We start from the raw sequence: 13939 nt of genomic DNA, 5'->3' as shown, positions 1-13939 counted from the left end.
GTCCCTGCCATTCCTCCTGAAGGGCACGTTCAGCAGCAGCAGCATGATGCTGAGACTTGCTCATCCCATGACATGTTGTTTCATGTCATGTAACCCCGTGTACCTGGGTATTTCCGTTGAGGCCATGACACATTCTACTCTGGCTTCCTTGTACCATATGGGTGCATATGGAGTCAGCTGAGGGTTTTCCTTTCAGAGTTTTCAGTACTTGATAGTTTTGAGATGCTGTGACTCCAAGGGTGTCTCTGGCCCTATGAAACTTGAAGGAAGGGAACCCATAAGGGCGTTGCTGCTCTGGCTTCATTCCACTGTGCCTTGGGAGCACTGTGTTATGTTCTCCAATCCTTCTATGCCATGTAGCTAGAGGAACAGCACGGCACATTCAGAGTGGCTTATATGTGAAATATCTTAAACTTTTTTCGGCAGTTGTGGAATTGCTTCAGTTCCTATAGACAGAGTGAGCAAAACAAAAACCAGGAGATGAACTTGGGGGATGAAGCAGGGAAGGTTGCTCCAAGATGAAACCTACGCAAATATTTTTAAATACCTCCCTTTTATTGCTCCTGCAGTTTAATTTATTCTTCATTATTTTAAAAATTTACAGTAATTATTCAGAAACAGTCTGAATTTTCAATGAGCTTTTTGCAGGAATATATGTACCAGCTTTTATAGAGGCTGCATTTTAAAATTATTCCTTTTACAAAAATAGTGTCTTCAGATTACTTTAGCTTTCTCTAGTTAAATGGCCCATATGGGAACTGAAGTTTTTCCTGTTCTTTCCCAGAACCTTTCTCAAGTGAGCCACAAAGTTAGTTCTTTAACCAAAATGAAAACAAATTTGGGGTTTCTACGTGCAGAGACTGAGGGAAGGGCTGTTGATGTGACTGAGGGAATTGGAGTGTGAAGAAATGTGGAGGAGAATGGAGAGCTGGGAGAGACAGAACTGTTTCTCATTTGTACCCTCTGCTGCAAGTCATGGTATTAGGGCTTCAATCATAGCCTTAAGCCATCAAGGTGCCTGAAATGGAAGTGGAATTTGCTCAGTTACAGCTTCCAACCAATTTCCCACTTTCTTTTCCATCTTTCCCTTTACTGTTGCACACCCTCAGCTCTGTGGGATCAATCTGTTGCACACTGAAGAAAACAGTTTTAGAACTTGGGAACTTTAATGCCTCTTGAGTGTTGGTCACATTGAATTTTTATGGCTGCTCAAAAATGTATTTGAACAGCTATTTTAAATTAGCATCACTTTAGGTAATGCAAAAGCAACTTGCTCATCCTCTCCCTATAATGTATAAATGCGTGTGACAATTAGCACCAGGAATAAGAATGTTTCTAAAATAAGATATAATTCCCTACAATTTTGTTATGGAAAAAGTGGCTCAGTTGTATCAGTTTGAATTGTTTTCCCAGCCTTTGCTTTGCACTATTTATTCCAGTTATCACAGATAAATACAAATTACATGTACTGGAGAATGTATGTGGAATTCAATTCTGATCTGAATCTACTAAGAGAAAGACTTTTAATATTAATTTAATGGGATTCTTTTAAGAATGTATTTGAGCTCAATTAATTGCATGCTTTCAAATGATATCTGCCTTCTAATTAGTGTTAAGATGCAAAAATTAAAGTTCTATTTCAACATACTGATTTTTAATTGAAATTTCAAGGCATAGAGAATGCATTAATGGAATGTTCCTTAACAAACTATGCATCTGATTGAATTTCTTTAAAAGTATGTTTAATGCTGTTTATTTATCTGTTGCTGTTCCACAATAGTGAGCAAATTGTGCTTCCTACAATTAGAGAATGACTGGAATCAGTCTGTCCTGTTTGTGAAGTCAGTTTGGCAATAAATGCTTGATTATGTGGAAGAGAAAGGATATATCCTCTGAGTAGACTTGCTGTATTTCTTTTTAATAATAATAAGGCTATATAGAGTGACAAAGCACTCTTAACTGTCTTGCTTGTTTCCTTTTTAAGAACTGTCAGTATAATACTGCCGGGGAGAAATGTGAGCGCTGTAAAGATGGTTATTTTGGAGATGCCACTCAAGGTTCCTGTCGGGTGTGTCCTTGCCCTTACACAAACAGGTACAGTAAAAGGTCATGAGTTGTCAAACAGACAATAAAGGGGAAGGGAAAAAGAAAAAACCCAACCCAAAACTCTGCTACCATAGGAAGAGAATGATCCTTTTCTGTATTCTCACCCAACATGGTGGGGCATCAGGCCCATTCGAGGCATGTTAGACCAGCAGTTACTTGGTGCTCTGTCTCACAGCATTGCCTTTTTCAGTAAGCTGAGTATTCCAGCTCTTGCTCAATTCCTGAACCACAAATAAGGCACATTGTTCATCGCCTGGGGGAGCCACAGGCAGTTGTAATGGGCTTATGTACAAAAACACCCATAACTCCTTCCTAGTGAGAAATACCGGATGGAAGTCTTTTCCTTTATTGGGCATATCCAGAATCTTTCTTCTTTACTGAAATGCAAGATATGTTATCTTTAGTCTCATGTTTAACACCATTACTCTGGTTAGGAAACAGTGACGATGAAACAAGCCTTTTGCATGAATTCAGAAAATGTAGTAAGATGCAAAATAATCTAAAAATATTAAAGCTCATAAGCACTTACCTAGATTTCCAGAAGATTATGGTGACTCTTCAGGTGGAAGCTCCATTTGAAGTGCAAACACACTGAACTAGAGCAAATTAAATTTCCTTGTATCTAATAATATTGCCAGGCTTTTAAAATTAGTCAGTAAACTGTATTTTAAATGCACAGTATGTTTAGCCACATTGTTTGTCATCATTGGTCAGTTCTCAAATGTGAAATGTGTTAAATAAAAACTATTTTTTTTTAACTGAGCTATAATCACTAAAGGCACCACATAGTATTTGCCAGGTGCATTAGCAAACACCAGGTAGCCTTAAGTAAGAGATTTACACTAGCAGACAATAGACAAGTTTTTCATTTATCAGAGAACTCTCTGATAGATCGGTTTTGACAGCATTGGCCTCTTCTGCAGGTGCTTGCCTGAGGCTGACTGAACATATTTTTAGTCACCTTTTGCTTTAGGAGTGCTGAAATACCTAGGGAGATCATAAACCTGTGTGGTTTCATAGCTGCACATTAGGGTGGTAAATACCATTCCTGACATAGGAAATGCACCACACCTGGCATTATCGGAGTTGACAGTTTTCCACCTAGTCAAATATATGTAATTCTTAGTGCAGACATCTGTCTTTGATACACAGACTTGCTTTATCCAGCTGTTCCTAGGTTAAAAAATTGAAACAGCATACATGGCCTATTCCTGCTTTACCTCCTGCCTGCTCCTTGCCAAACATCAGCAAAATAATGGTTGTCCTCCTGAGAGAAATTTTAATCTAGAGGAGTCTGCTAGAAAGAGCAGAAAAAAATGTTAATTGTGTTAACTAGATATACTGTGGAGCTCCCCAGAACAGTGCACAACTCTATACTGCCTTGGTTAAAAAATAAAAAACCCAAACAATATTAGCTACATAAAAATATCCTCTAATGTTTCCATCCATAAAAGAAAAGAGCTATCCAAACAGGAGGAAATGTTGTCTAGCATAGGCTATTGATTCTTGCCTAGTCAGATAAAATAGCTACCCAGACTTGCTTTATTTTACATCATCACTATTAAGGTTTATTTTAGGCATTCCTTTGGGTAGTGAACTATTATACTCAGTCCAGTGGGTCAGGAAATGATTATTTTTTTTAGTCTGAGGAAAGAATTTAGTGACAAAAAAGATGAAACTTCAAAGAATTAGTCACAGCAATTTATCTAGAGGCAGTTAAATTAGCTGAGAGGTAATTAGGTGGTATAAAAACTTTAATCTGAAAGTCGTTGAACTGACCTTAGCCTCTAGAGTGTAAAACGTATTTGATGATGTGCTCACAATAATATTTTTGCTTCTTCTCAAAGATTTGCAACTGGCTGTGTGGCAAATGGTGAAGAAATTCAGTGTCTCTGCAAAGAAGGCTATACTGGAGTTCGTTGTGAACGGTAATTGACTTGTTTCTCAAGACCAAGGTTTTTTGAGAGGCACCATAAAAGGAGGTATTTCTGTATTGGGTAATAGATGGATGTATACATATGCATAGTGTGCACACACTTGAGGAGGATCTATGAATATAAACAGCTGGCATAGTGTGGTGCTGTAGTATAATTCTAGATGTAAACCCAACGTTCCCTGAAGAAATGTTCTCCACAGACTATTTGGTGACTACATGGTTTTTACCAAGTGTCAGCCTCTTTGCCCAAGTGCCCTGTGCTTTGCCTTATCCTGCACTCTTTCTGATGATAATGACTCCCACTTACTTTGTCCCTTTTCCAGTTGAGAACATTTTCCCGTTTCCTCCAATGTACCTGATGGTGCTTCAGTGTGCATAGTTATCCAACAGCAACCATGTAACGTTTAACCACCATATACCCTTCATCCCAAATCATTTTGATATGCTCCACAGGTGGAGTGTACAAACACAACTCTGAAGCCATCTCTTGCTGGAACATTGCAGCAGTTTGGCAAAGCACAAGAGGCAGAGCGTGGCAGTTTCAGGCAGGCAGAGGAACCAATTTCACTGAGTTTCAAATCAAGGGGGGATTTAAACATAATGGGGTGGTGTTGTCTGGTTTGGAAACTTGAGTCCAATCAGTCATGATGTCTCATCTGAAGACAGTACCTCCAGTAGCACATTGTCTTGTGCTTCAAGACTGTTACCTTTGACATTATAGACAGATTTTTTCATTCAGACTTAACTATACCTCAGCTACTCATCATGGCTCTTTGATCACGCGTTACCACTCTTATAGATCTTACAACAGAGAGACTTTTAGGAATACTAGTTAGCCAGTCTGGACAATATATTTTACCTATAAAATATTTAGGGATCACTCACACTGACTGCTTTGCTGGCAGATGGCAAGAGGAGGTATCACCCAGCAGAAAAGTGATAATACCATTCAGTACCATTGCTATTTGAAATCTGAGCATGTGCTTGCAGCATTATCCTCCTTAATATGTGGTTTCTGGCGGGATCACAGACCGGAATGGTGTGTTTTGCTGAGTTAAGCCCTGTCAGATTCTCTATGTATGTATCTATCTGTGTGCATTGTCTTTTTTTTTTTTCCAAATCAAGTGAATTATTCCTATAAGAGCATTGTGGGAGTTATTTTATTTTTAGAAAAAAAATTCTGCAGTGCTTGGAAATGTATTTTTAGCATAGTGCAGACGATACTGTAAACCAAAAATACACCCTTTTTTTCTAAGTCAAGACATGAAATCAAAAGTTCTTGAAAGTTTCTTCAGGAGAATAACTGGGGTTTTTTTGTCAAAGGAAAGTATATTTCACAAAAGTAGCTTCAAATATTTAATAAAAATTATTTATATATCTTTATCTAGCTGTGCTCCAGGATACTTTGGAAATCCACAAAAATATGGAGGCTACTGTCAGAAATGTAATTGCAATAATAATGGACAGTTGGCTAGCTGTGACCACCTGACTGGAGGTATGTGAAGGCCTATGAACATGGAGGGGAGTGTTGTTTTCCCCTGGGAAGCATACAAGGAAGGTACTTAGATAAGTTGGACTGAAGGAAAGATCTAGACTTATAAGAAATTTTGGTAATTTTTAACAAAATGTAAGATTTCCTAAAATGTAACACTGTGGTAATAGAAGAGCTGTCCTGAGTCAGAGAGTTCACCCTTGCAAGCCATTATATCATGTATTTCCCTTCATAAATACTGCCAATTTTATTTTGTTTTTCTGTTTCATGGGCATGTTTTTAAATGCTTTATGGTTCCTCTGCTGATGTGGTTAAGTCATATCTTGCCAGTCTGTGTTATGAACTTAGGAAACTGAGCAGTCTCAATAATGCCTTTTTAAAATGCATTTGGGACAGATTAGTGACATCTTCCGAGTCTGCTTCAGGCACTGCCTTCTTAGGTATCCAAGCTAACTGTGTTTATAGTAGAAGTAGGACCTGACTCAGGACACTGTTTTGTAAATCCTCCTAAACACCATTCTGCTATCTAAGACATCCCTGATTTTCCCATGTACTCCACGACTAGTAAGCTCTTATAAGAATATTACGCTGCTGGCATATGTTTGTCTATTATAATTCTGAAGTAAAGGTCCTGATCCTACATTCTTCAGGCTGTCTTCACCTTGATTAACCTCAGTCTCTTGGGATATTCATTTCTACTCAGAAACACGTATGCCACTGCTCCTGACAAGAACCTTGATTCTTCCATAATTTCATTCCCCAATAAAATTATACTTGTCTTTTCCTGTAGACAGTTTTTCCTCCTCAGATGTTAGTGAAGTGTCAAACTAATAAATCCTAATAATTCCATGCTCTTAATTTCTCTGTGCTGCTGTTCATACTGCATTCAAGTAACTGCAGGGTTCACCTTATTTTTCCTTGGTCACAGAAATTAGAAAACCAGCAATTAATATGAACTACTGTTGGCAGCTGGTGCAATTTTTCAATAGCTTGTTCTCATTTCATATTTCATCATTGAAGTAATGCATCTTTATTATATTTATACCTTGTGCAGTGTTTGATGTTTTATCATTCCTTTCTTTTTGAAGCAAGAGTTTGCTAGGACAAGCTAATCTGTAGGGCAAAACTCAACAAGCCAGTTTGTTTTCAGTTTGTCTCTAACTATATATTCTGGTCAGCTGTCTTTTTCTCTGCATTGGGAATAAAACCCTCTGTGATCATCGGCACAGCATGTTCTAGCAGGTTTCTTTTGCATGATGTTCGGCACTTGGCCAGGCTTTTTCATTTCACCATTTCTTGGCTGATGTTGTTTGTGCACAAGCTGTAATAATAGTTATATTTAATTAGTACTTCACAGCGACAGCTGAAATGTGTCTTATGTTAGCTGAATTACACAACAGCAGAACTGCATGGGTATTTGAATTTCAGAATAATTTCCTTCGTCCTCTTACAAATATATCCTTTGTCACTTGTCTCCTTTTGGCAGCAGTGCTCACTACCAATCCTGTTTTACTTCTTGATAACTTAATATGCAAGTGCCAAAGGAAATGGCACAGCTAGCCAGTTTGTTCCAGGCTGTTTCAGGCTACTGTTAAAGTTCAGGTCCAATTGTATCACTGTAACCTCTCACAGTTGCAAGCTGTTGTTGACTCTTGACGACAGCAGCCTATACTCTGAGTGCACCCTTTTCCTTCAGAGTAAAAGACATGCACAGCCCTTTTCATTTTCAAGAGGAGATGAGTTTGGCAGTAGGACCAAGCCTATAAAAGGGACTTGGGCATCAAGACGGGGAGATTCTGTCCTATATGGTGGTATTTTTAGGAGCCAGTTCCTCTCCTGCCTCCTAGAAATTAGGATCCCAGGATGTTACAATCCCATGTGCACCTGGAGAGTGTTAAACTTCTTGTAACGAGGTTTGTAAAACAAACAAACAAAATAAAACGGCACACTGAATAGGCAGTCACTTGTGCTAGCTTGTTAGAGAGTCTAAGGGCAATGTTTGTTGTAAACCACCTGTATCTGTGGCCCACCCTCCATGCCTTGGGTTACATAAAGTGCCTCCTTCCATGCATACACTCTGGATTTCTCTCAAACTTGATTAATCCCTTAATCTTGCAAGCTGGGACAGGTATGAGGGAAGGACGTAAACATTTATCAGTTCCTTGTGGGTAAGACATCCTTTGGGGAATCCGAATCTGTGGTTTGAACACGGACTCTAAAGTAGATAAAGGGGTTTGAACCTATGTCCTGGGTAAAATGCTTTAACAATGTAGTCTTGCCTACAATCCTGGTGGTGTTATTCCAGGCAAATTCTAGCAATACATTCAGCACACTTGATGTGAGAGAGCCTCCTGCTGCTACCCAAGTAGCATATATTGGGGAGAGTTACAGTCAGTTTCCTTTGAGAGATGAAAAAGGTGTTGATCTCAGCAAGGCATAAGTGGGAGCTGAATGTTTTGGCATGTCAGCTCATTCACAGTGGGTATAAATTGCCAGCCATTAAAAGTGAGGGCGAAAATGCAATAGTAGTATTTCCATATAAAAACTTTGGTTACTGATGACAGTCTTATGATTTCAGAATGTTTCAATAACGAGCCAAAAGATGTGGATCCAAACGAAGATTGTGACCGTAAGTAATAAAATAGAACTGCACTTAAATAGCTGTCTGCTGGCTTCAGACATGTACTGATGACTCTCTTAAGGGTGGCAGAGTTTAAAAAGGACTGAAGGTGTTCTATAATGAATCTTTTAAAAGCAAACATTCAACCAAACACTTGGGAAAAAAATATAAAAGAGGTGGTCAGCTAGATAGATGTAGATAGAGCCTTCTCCTCATTTCTGGGTTTGGACACTCTCCCCAGTACTGTGGGCTTTGTTGCCTTTGTTCTTCAGGTAGCACCAGGTGACAAGCATCAAAACGTTTCCATTGCATCTCATATATGAATGTACTCAGTGAAATGTTCTCTGTACCAAATATCAATAATTTGTATTGTGCTCCCTTCAGCTTGCGATAGCTGTGTAATGACACTGCTGAAGGATTTGAGCACAATAGGTGATGAGCTTCAGCTGATTAAGTCTCAGCTGCAAAATGTCCATGCAAGTACCCATACACTGGAGCAGATGAGACATCTGGAAACACGCATCAAGGACTTAAAGGTAGGCGCACATAAACGGAAAAGTGGATTTCAGATTAAGCACATAAGAGCTGAACCTAGGAACTTATGCTGTCTTTTTGTCAACTTGCAAGGATGCTGACAGCACTGGGCTTTACCTGTTAGAAGATAGCTATTGCTTCCATGTCATGCTCTGAAAGAAAATAAGTATCTCTGCTTTTCCTGAGGCATGCTCACCTTGAAAGCTCTATCTCTGAGATTTCCCTATAGCTCTGTCTTTTTGCAGCCCTTCATGTGTGTGCTTTACCAAAAACCTCCAACATTCCGATTGCCAATACCAAAATTCATTCTAAAAATTTTTTCTTTGGTTGTAATAGCAGCTGCTATACTCACAGATAAAAAAGCCCAGGTTTTGGGCAGCAATTGGTCAGCCTTCATGTCAGTAACGCTGCTTTCATTTACCTTGGGTAAAGATACAGCCCAGTGAATTTTTGCTTTTTCTCTCCTCTGTATAGGTGATTTATTGGATTTTTTTTTCTTTCTTTTCAGGTCTTACTGAACAATTACCATTCTGTTGTTCGTAATCAGGGTTCAAAGGTAGATGAGTTGGAGACAGAATTCATTAACCTAAATCATGATGTAAATGCTCTCCAGGAAAAGGTGACTTACCAAATCAGTTTAAAAATACACATCTCTCGACTACCTATTAGCAAACTGTATCCAGATATTTTTAATCTAATAATTTTTTACCCTTGCTAGGCTGAAATGAACTACAAAGCAGCTGAGATATTATTTAATAATTTTGGCCAAACTCATCAGAAAGGAAAGGATTTGGTTTCACGAATACAAATAGTTGTCAACAATATACAAGGTAAAAATAGTTTCTGTCTCCATAATGTGTTTTGTTTTATGGAATCTTTTCAGTTTATTTACAATATTCTTAATTAAGAATGAGAGATTTGCTTAGAAGACAACTTCATAAATCAGAATTTAGCTGTGGAATTCAGTCATCCTATTGGAAATATAATATATAATGTTAATTTAGGAGCCTACCTTCCCTACGTGGTGAATAGGGGCAGAGAAGCTTTACCACAGGGACATTTAGAGCAAGAAATTGACTATCCTGACTTTAGTCTGACTTCAATCTGGGTTGCTATTATAGGCTCCTTTAAGTTAGAAACTTAAAATCATTGCTGTGAACTTGATCGTTTGGGATAAGTTTCAAGCCCAATGCCATCTTACCAGTTCTGGTTGTGTGACATGGGATACTTTTCAGCTTGATACAATTAATGCAAAATGGATCTGCTTCATTAAGGAATTCAGGAATAGGCATGCCTTTTTCGGAAAACAGACCGACCCTCTCATTTGTCTCTTTTGCTGAGAAAAATAGGCTTAAGTGCACGCTCTCTTTGACTTTGACAATACTTTTTTTCAGTGCTCTTGGAACAAATAGCTAGTACAAACACAGAAGGTAACAGCTTGCCCTTGGGAGATGCTGCCAAAGAACTGGCCGAAGCTCAACGAATGATGATGGAGATGCGAAACCGCAACTTCGGCCAACTTCAAGCAGAGGTGGAACAGGAGCGAACAGCAGCTCAGCTGCGTAAGGGCTTGTTGTCTCAGATACTTGCTCTCTAGAGAGATCAATCTTAAATCTTAAGCATTATTAATTGTTTGGGATGGAGTGCAGGGACAGGGATTTTGCAATGTATCCTTGCAATCTGTAGCAGTCATTAGTCAACAGGAAAGTGGTAGTTCTGAAGGGGATTTAAAAGCATTTTTAATTTGTTAAGGAAGAAACTGAGTTGAGCTGGGGAAGAAACTCAGTAGGTCCTTCTTTAATAACTAGATGAATTTCAGTAAAATAAAGATGTAGCCAATCATAGTATACTTATGCAGTGCTATTATAATATATAGGCTATGGCACATGCAGCTATTTTAGAGGAATTACATATGTAATTTAACGACAGATTTTAAGAAGCTCCTGGAGTAATCCAAAGGCCAAGGCAAGGATAAGGAAGTTCAGAAGTTCTCATTGCACTAGTTGTGCTCCCTTTTATATTCTCTGCATGTGTTTGACTGCAGCATTCAGAAACCTGATTCCAGACATTACAGACAGCAAGAACAGCAAAGTCACAAGGTTATCTCCTAATCAGGGGCATAGTTGAGAAATGTGAAAGACCTTACAAATGATAGTAATTTCACTGAATTTTGGACTTTGAGTAACACTTTGGTATCCTCTCTTGTAGGCAATGAAATGGGCACTCTCTTAAGAGTATGATTCATTTGACCTCTTTTGTGTTTCTACCTTTTTTGAGATTAAATGTGCCCATATCTCTCTGTTGATTACAGAGGAAGCTTTGATGACTAGCGCAGATGTAGATGTCTACACTGTTGATGAAATTGTGTTAGTTCCATTAAAAAAAAAGATGATTCAGTATTTGCAGATCATCTTCATCCTTACTTAATTTAGAAATAGCCAAATAAATGATTATCTGTGCTCTTCGTCTGCAGCAGCAAACTTGTGAGCAGATTTCATCCAGTGAGATGCTGAATAGCATCTCTGCTATAGTAACACTGAAGTTAGCATTGCAAAGGACACTCAGTATTTCACACAGCCACAGCTTTCTAATCCTAAATGTGAAACCCTTTTGAAGGAAGTTTGTCCCAGTTCCCTTCTTCTCTGAACAAAACTTTTCTTTCTGGTCTTGATACTGCAGTACTGGCGCGTATTAAGAATGAACTACAAAGGTACCACCAAGAAAATCATGGGCTTATTAAAATTGTGAGGAATTCATTGAATGAATATGAATCCAAAATTACTGACCTTCGTGAAGCTCTGAATGAGGCGACGGGACAAATCAAGCAGGCTGAAAACTTAAACAGAGATAATGGAGTTCTGTTAGAAGACATTAAGGTAATGCTGGAGTTTGGGAGAAGAAAGTTAAACCTCAGGAGATAAGTGCTTTTGATTGCTGCTTTTAACCTTGCAAGGCTAAGTAGTACTAATTCTTTAGAATTTCTCCAGAGTCTCTTTCCATCTTTTGATGTATGTATGGACAGGTAGAAATGTAGTCTACTCCCACTTGTGGACTCTTTATGTGACCAGGACAGCGTGACCCAGTTATACAGGTCTGATGAGAGTGGGAAAAGAAGAGTCTCTGCCTAGCCCTTCTCTTCAACTGCCTCTAGTCTTTTCATTTCCTATTCTAGATCAAATTCCTGATTCTGTTGTACTTTTCTTACTAAGTTCCTTCAAGTATTTGGCTTTAACAGCCATGAAAGATGGGAGCAATAATGTGTGCAATACGGTTAAATTATTTGGGATTGATATTCTACAGAACTTCTTCTGAGGTCTCATCAGCAAGGTGACAAGAAACAGCTGTCATTCCTGAGCAATGCTAGATTTTAGAGCTGGTGAAATAGTACAAGAAATAAGGGTGTGCTGCAGGACCTATTATTTTAAATTCATTGTGGTTTTACTGAAACATATCACTGTTGTAGCACACTCATGTCCGTCTAGTTTGCTAACACTGGTTGAACAAAAGAATTTCTACATTCAACTATCCCTTCCAATATTTAATTGTACCTTTATGTGCATGAACTCTAGAATATTTGCACCACATATGTATGCACAGTTGTGTTAGAAGATGGATGCATCTGTACAAGTCATAAATCTCTCCATACACTTCTCTGGTAGAGAGAGGTTTGAGATGTTATAATGATAGAAGCCCCACTGAGGAGAGCTAACACCCCGCTACCTGCAACACCACTTGTCTGGCTGTGTTTGTGGTGCACCATTACCCTAGAGCTACGCTGCACATTGTCACAGGGCTGCTCTAGACTGAGGAGCTTCATTCAGCTCCTCATTCAAGTGAGCCCACCAGGGGAGGTGCCTCGCTTGACCTGCTGTTTACCAACAGAGAGGGACTGGTGGGAGATGTGGTGGTGTGAGGCTGTCTTGGGCTAAGTGACCATGAAATAGTAAAGTTCTTGATTGTTGATGAATAAGGAGGGGGATCAGCAAGACCACTACCATGGACTTCCGGAGGGCAAACTTTGGATTGTTCAGGGCACTGGTTGAGAGAGTTCCTTGGGAGACAGTCCTGAAGGGCAAAGGGGTTCAGGAAGCCTGGACATTCTTCAATAAGAAAGTCTTAAAGGCACAGGAGCAGACTGTCCCCATATGCCACAAGACGAACCGGCGGGGAAGACGACCAGTGTGGATGAACATGGAGCTCTTGCTGGGACTCAGGAAAAAAAGGAGAGTTTACCATCTCTGGAAGAAGGGGCAGGCAACTCAAGAAGGGTACAGGGATCTCGTTAGGTTATGCAGAGGGAAAATTAGAAAGGCAAAAGCCCAGCTAGAACTCAGTCTGGCCACTGTTGTTAGAGATAACAAGAAGTGTTTTTACAGATACATTCACAACCAAAAGGGAGGCAAGGAGAATCTCCATCCTTTATTGGATTCAGGGGGCGACATTGCCACCAAGGATGAGGAAAAGGCTGAGGTACTTAATGCCCTCTTTGCCCCAGTCTTTAATAGCCAGACCAGTTATCCTCGGGGTTTTCATCCCCCTGAGCTGGAAGACGGGGATGGAGAACAGAATGAACCCCCCATAATTCAGGAGAAAGCTGTTAATGACCTGCTGCACAACTCGGACCCTCACAAGTCTTTTGGGCCAGACAGGATCCATCCAAGAATACTGAGGGAGCTCATGGAGGAACTAAAAAAGCCACTCTTCATCATTTATCAACAGTCCTGGCTAACAGGGGAGTCCCAGAAGACTGGAGGCTTGCCAATGTGATGCTCATCTACAAGAAGGGCTGGAAGGAGGATCCAGGGAACTACAGACCTGTCAGCCTGACCTCGGTACTGGAGAAGATCATGGAGCAGTTAATCTTGAGTGCATTCACGTGGCTTATGCAGGACAACCAGGGAACCATGGGAGGCAGGTCCTGATTGACCAACCTGATTTCCTTCTGTGATCAGGTCACCCATCTAGTGGATGAGGGTAAGGCTGTGGATGTTGTCTACCTGGACTTTAGCAAGGCCTTTGACACTGTCTCCCACAGCGTTCTCCTAGAGAAGCTGGCGGCTCAAGGCTTAGACAAGTGCACTCTTTGCTGGGTAAAAAACTGGCTGCATGGCCGAGCCCAGAGAGTTGTGGTGAATGGAGCTAAATCCACTTGGGGGCCGGTCACAAGTGGTGTTCCCCAGGGCTCAGTTTTGGGGCCAGCTCTGTTTAATATCTTTATCAATGATCTGGACGAGGGGATGGAGTGCATCCA

At 39.9% G+C, this 13939-nt stretch overlaps 1 protein-coding gene across 1 annotated transcript in view; it reads left to right on the top strand.

The window, feature by feature from the left end:
- Positions 1-13939, top strand: part of LAMA3 (laminin subunit alpha 3) — a 118491-nt gene that overhangs the window by 80540 nt on the left and 24012 nt on the right. Inside the window, exons 43-51 of the mRNA XM_029084233.1 lie at positions 1985-2094; positions 3954-4034; positions 5431-5537; positions 8113-8163; positions 8539-8690; positions 9197-9307; positions 9407-9518; positions 10083-10250; positions 11368-11564. Coding sequence (XP_028940066.1) covers positions 1985-2094; positions 3954-4034; positions 5431-5537; positions 8113-8163; positions 8539-8690; positions 9197-9307; positions 9407-9518; positions 10083-10250; positions 11368-11564 — 1089 coding nt within the window. The remainder of the gene's footprint in view (positions 1-1984; positions 2095-3953; positions 4035-5430; positions 5538-8112; positions 8164-8538; positions 8691-9196; positions 9308-9406; positions 9519-10082; positions 10251-11367; positions 11565-13939) is intronic.

This window comes from Antrostomus carolinensis, unplaced genomic scaffold, assembly GCF_000700745.2.
Source record: "Antrostomus carolinensis isolate BGI_N321 unplaced genomic scaffold, ASM70074v2 scaffold233, whole genome shotgun sequence".
Lineage (NCBI taxonomy): Eukaryota > Metazoa > Chordata > Aves > Caprimulgiformes > Caprimulgidae > Antrostomus > Antrostomus carolinensis.
Note: the sequence above shows the minus strand (reverse complement) of the source record. Positions and strands in the feature narration are given on the sequence as shown.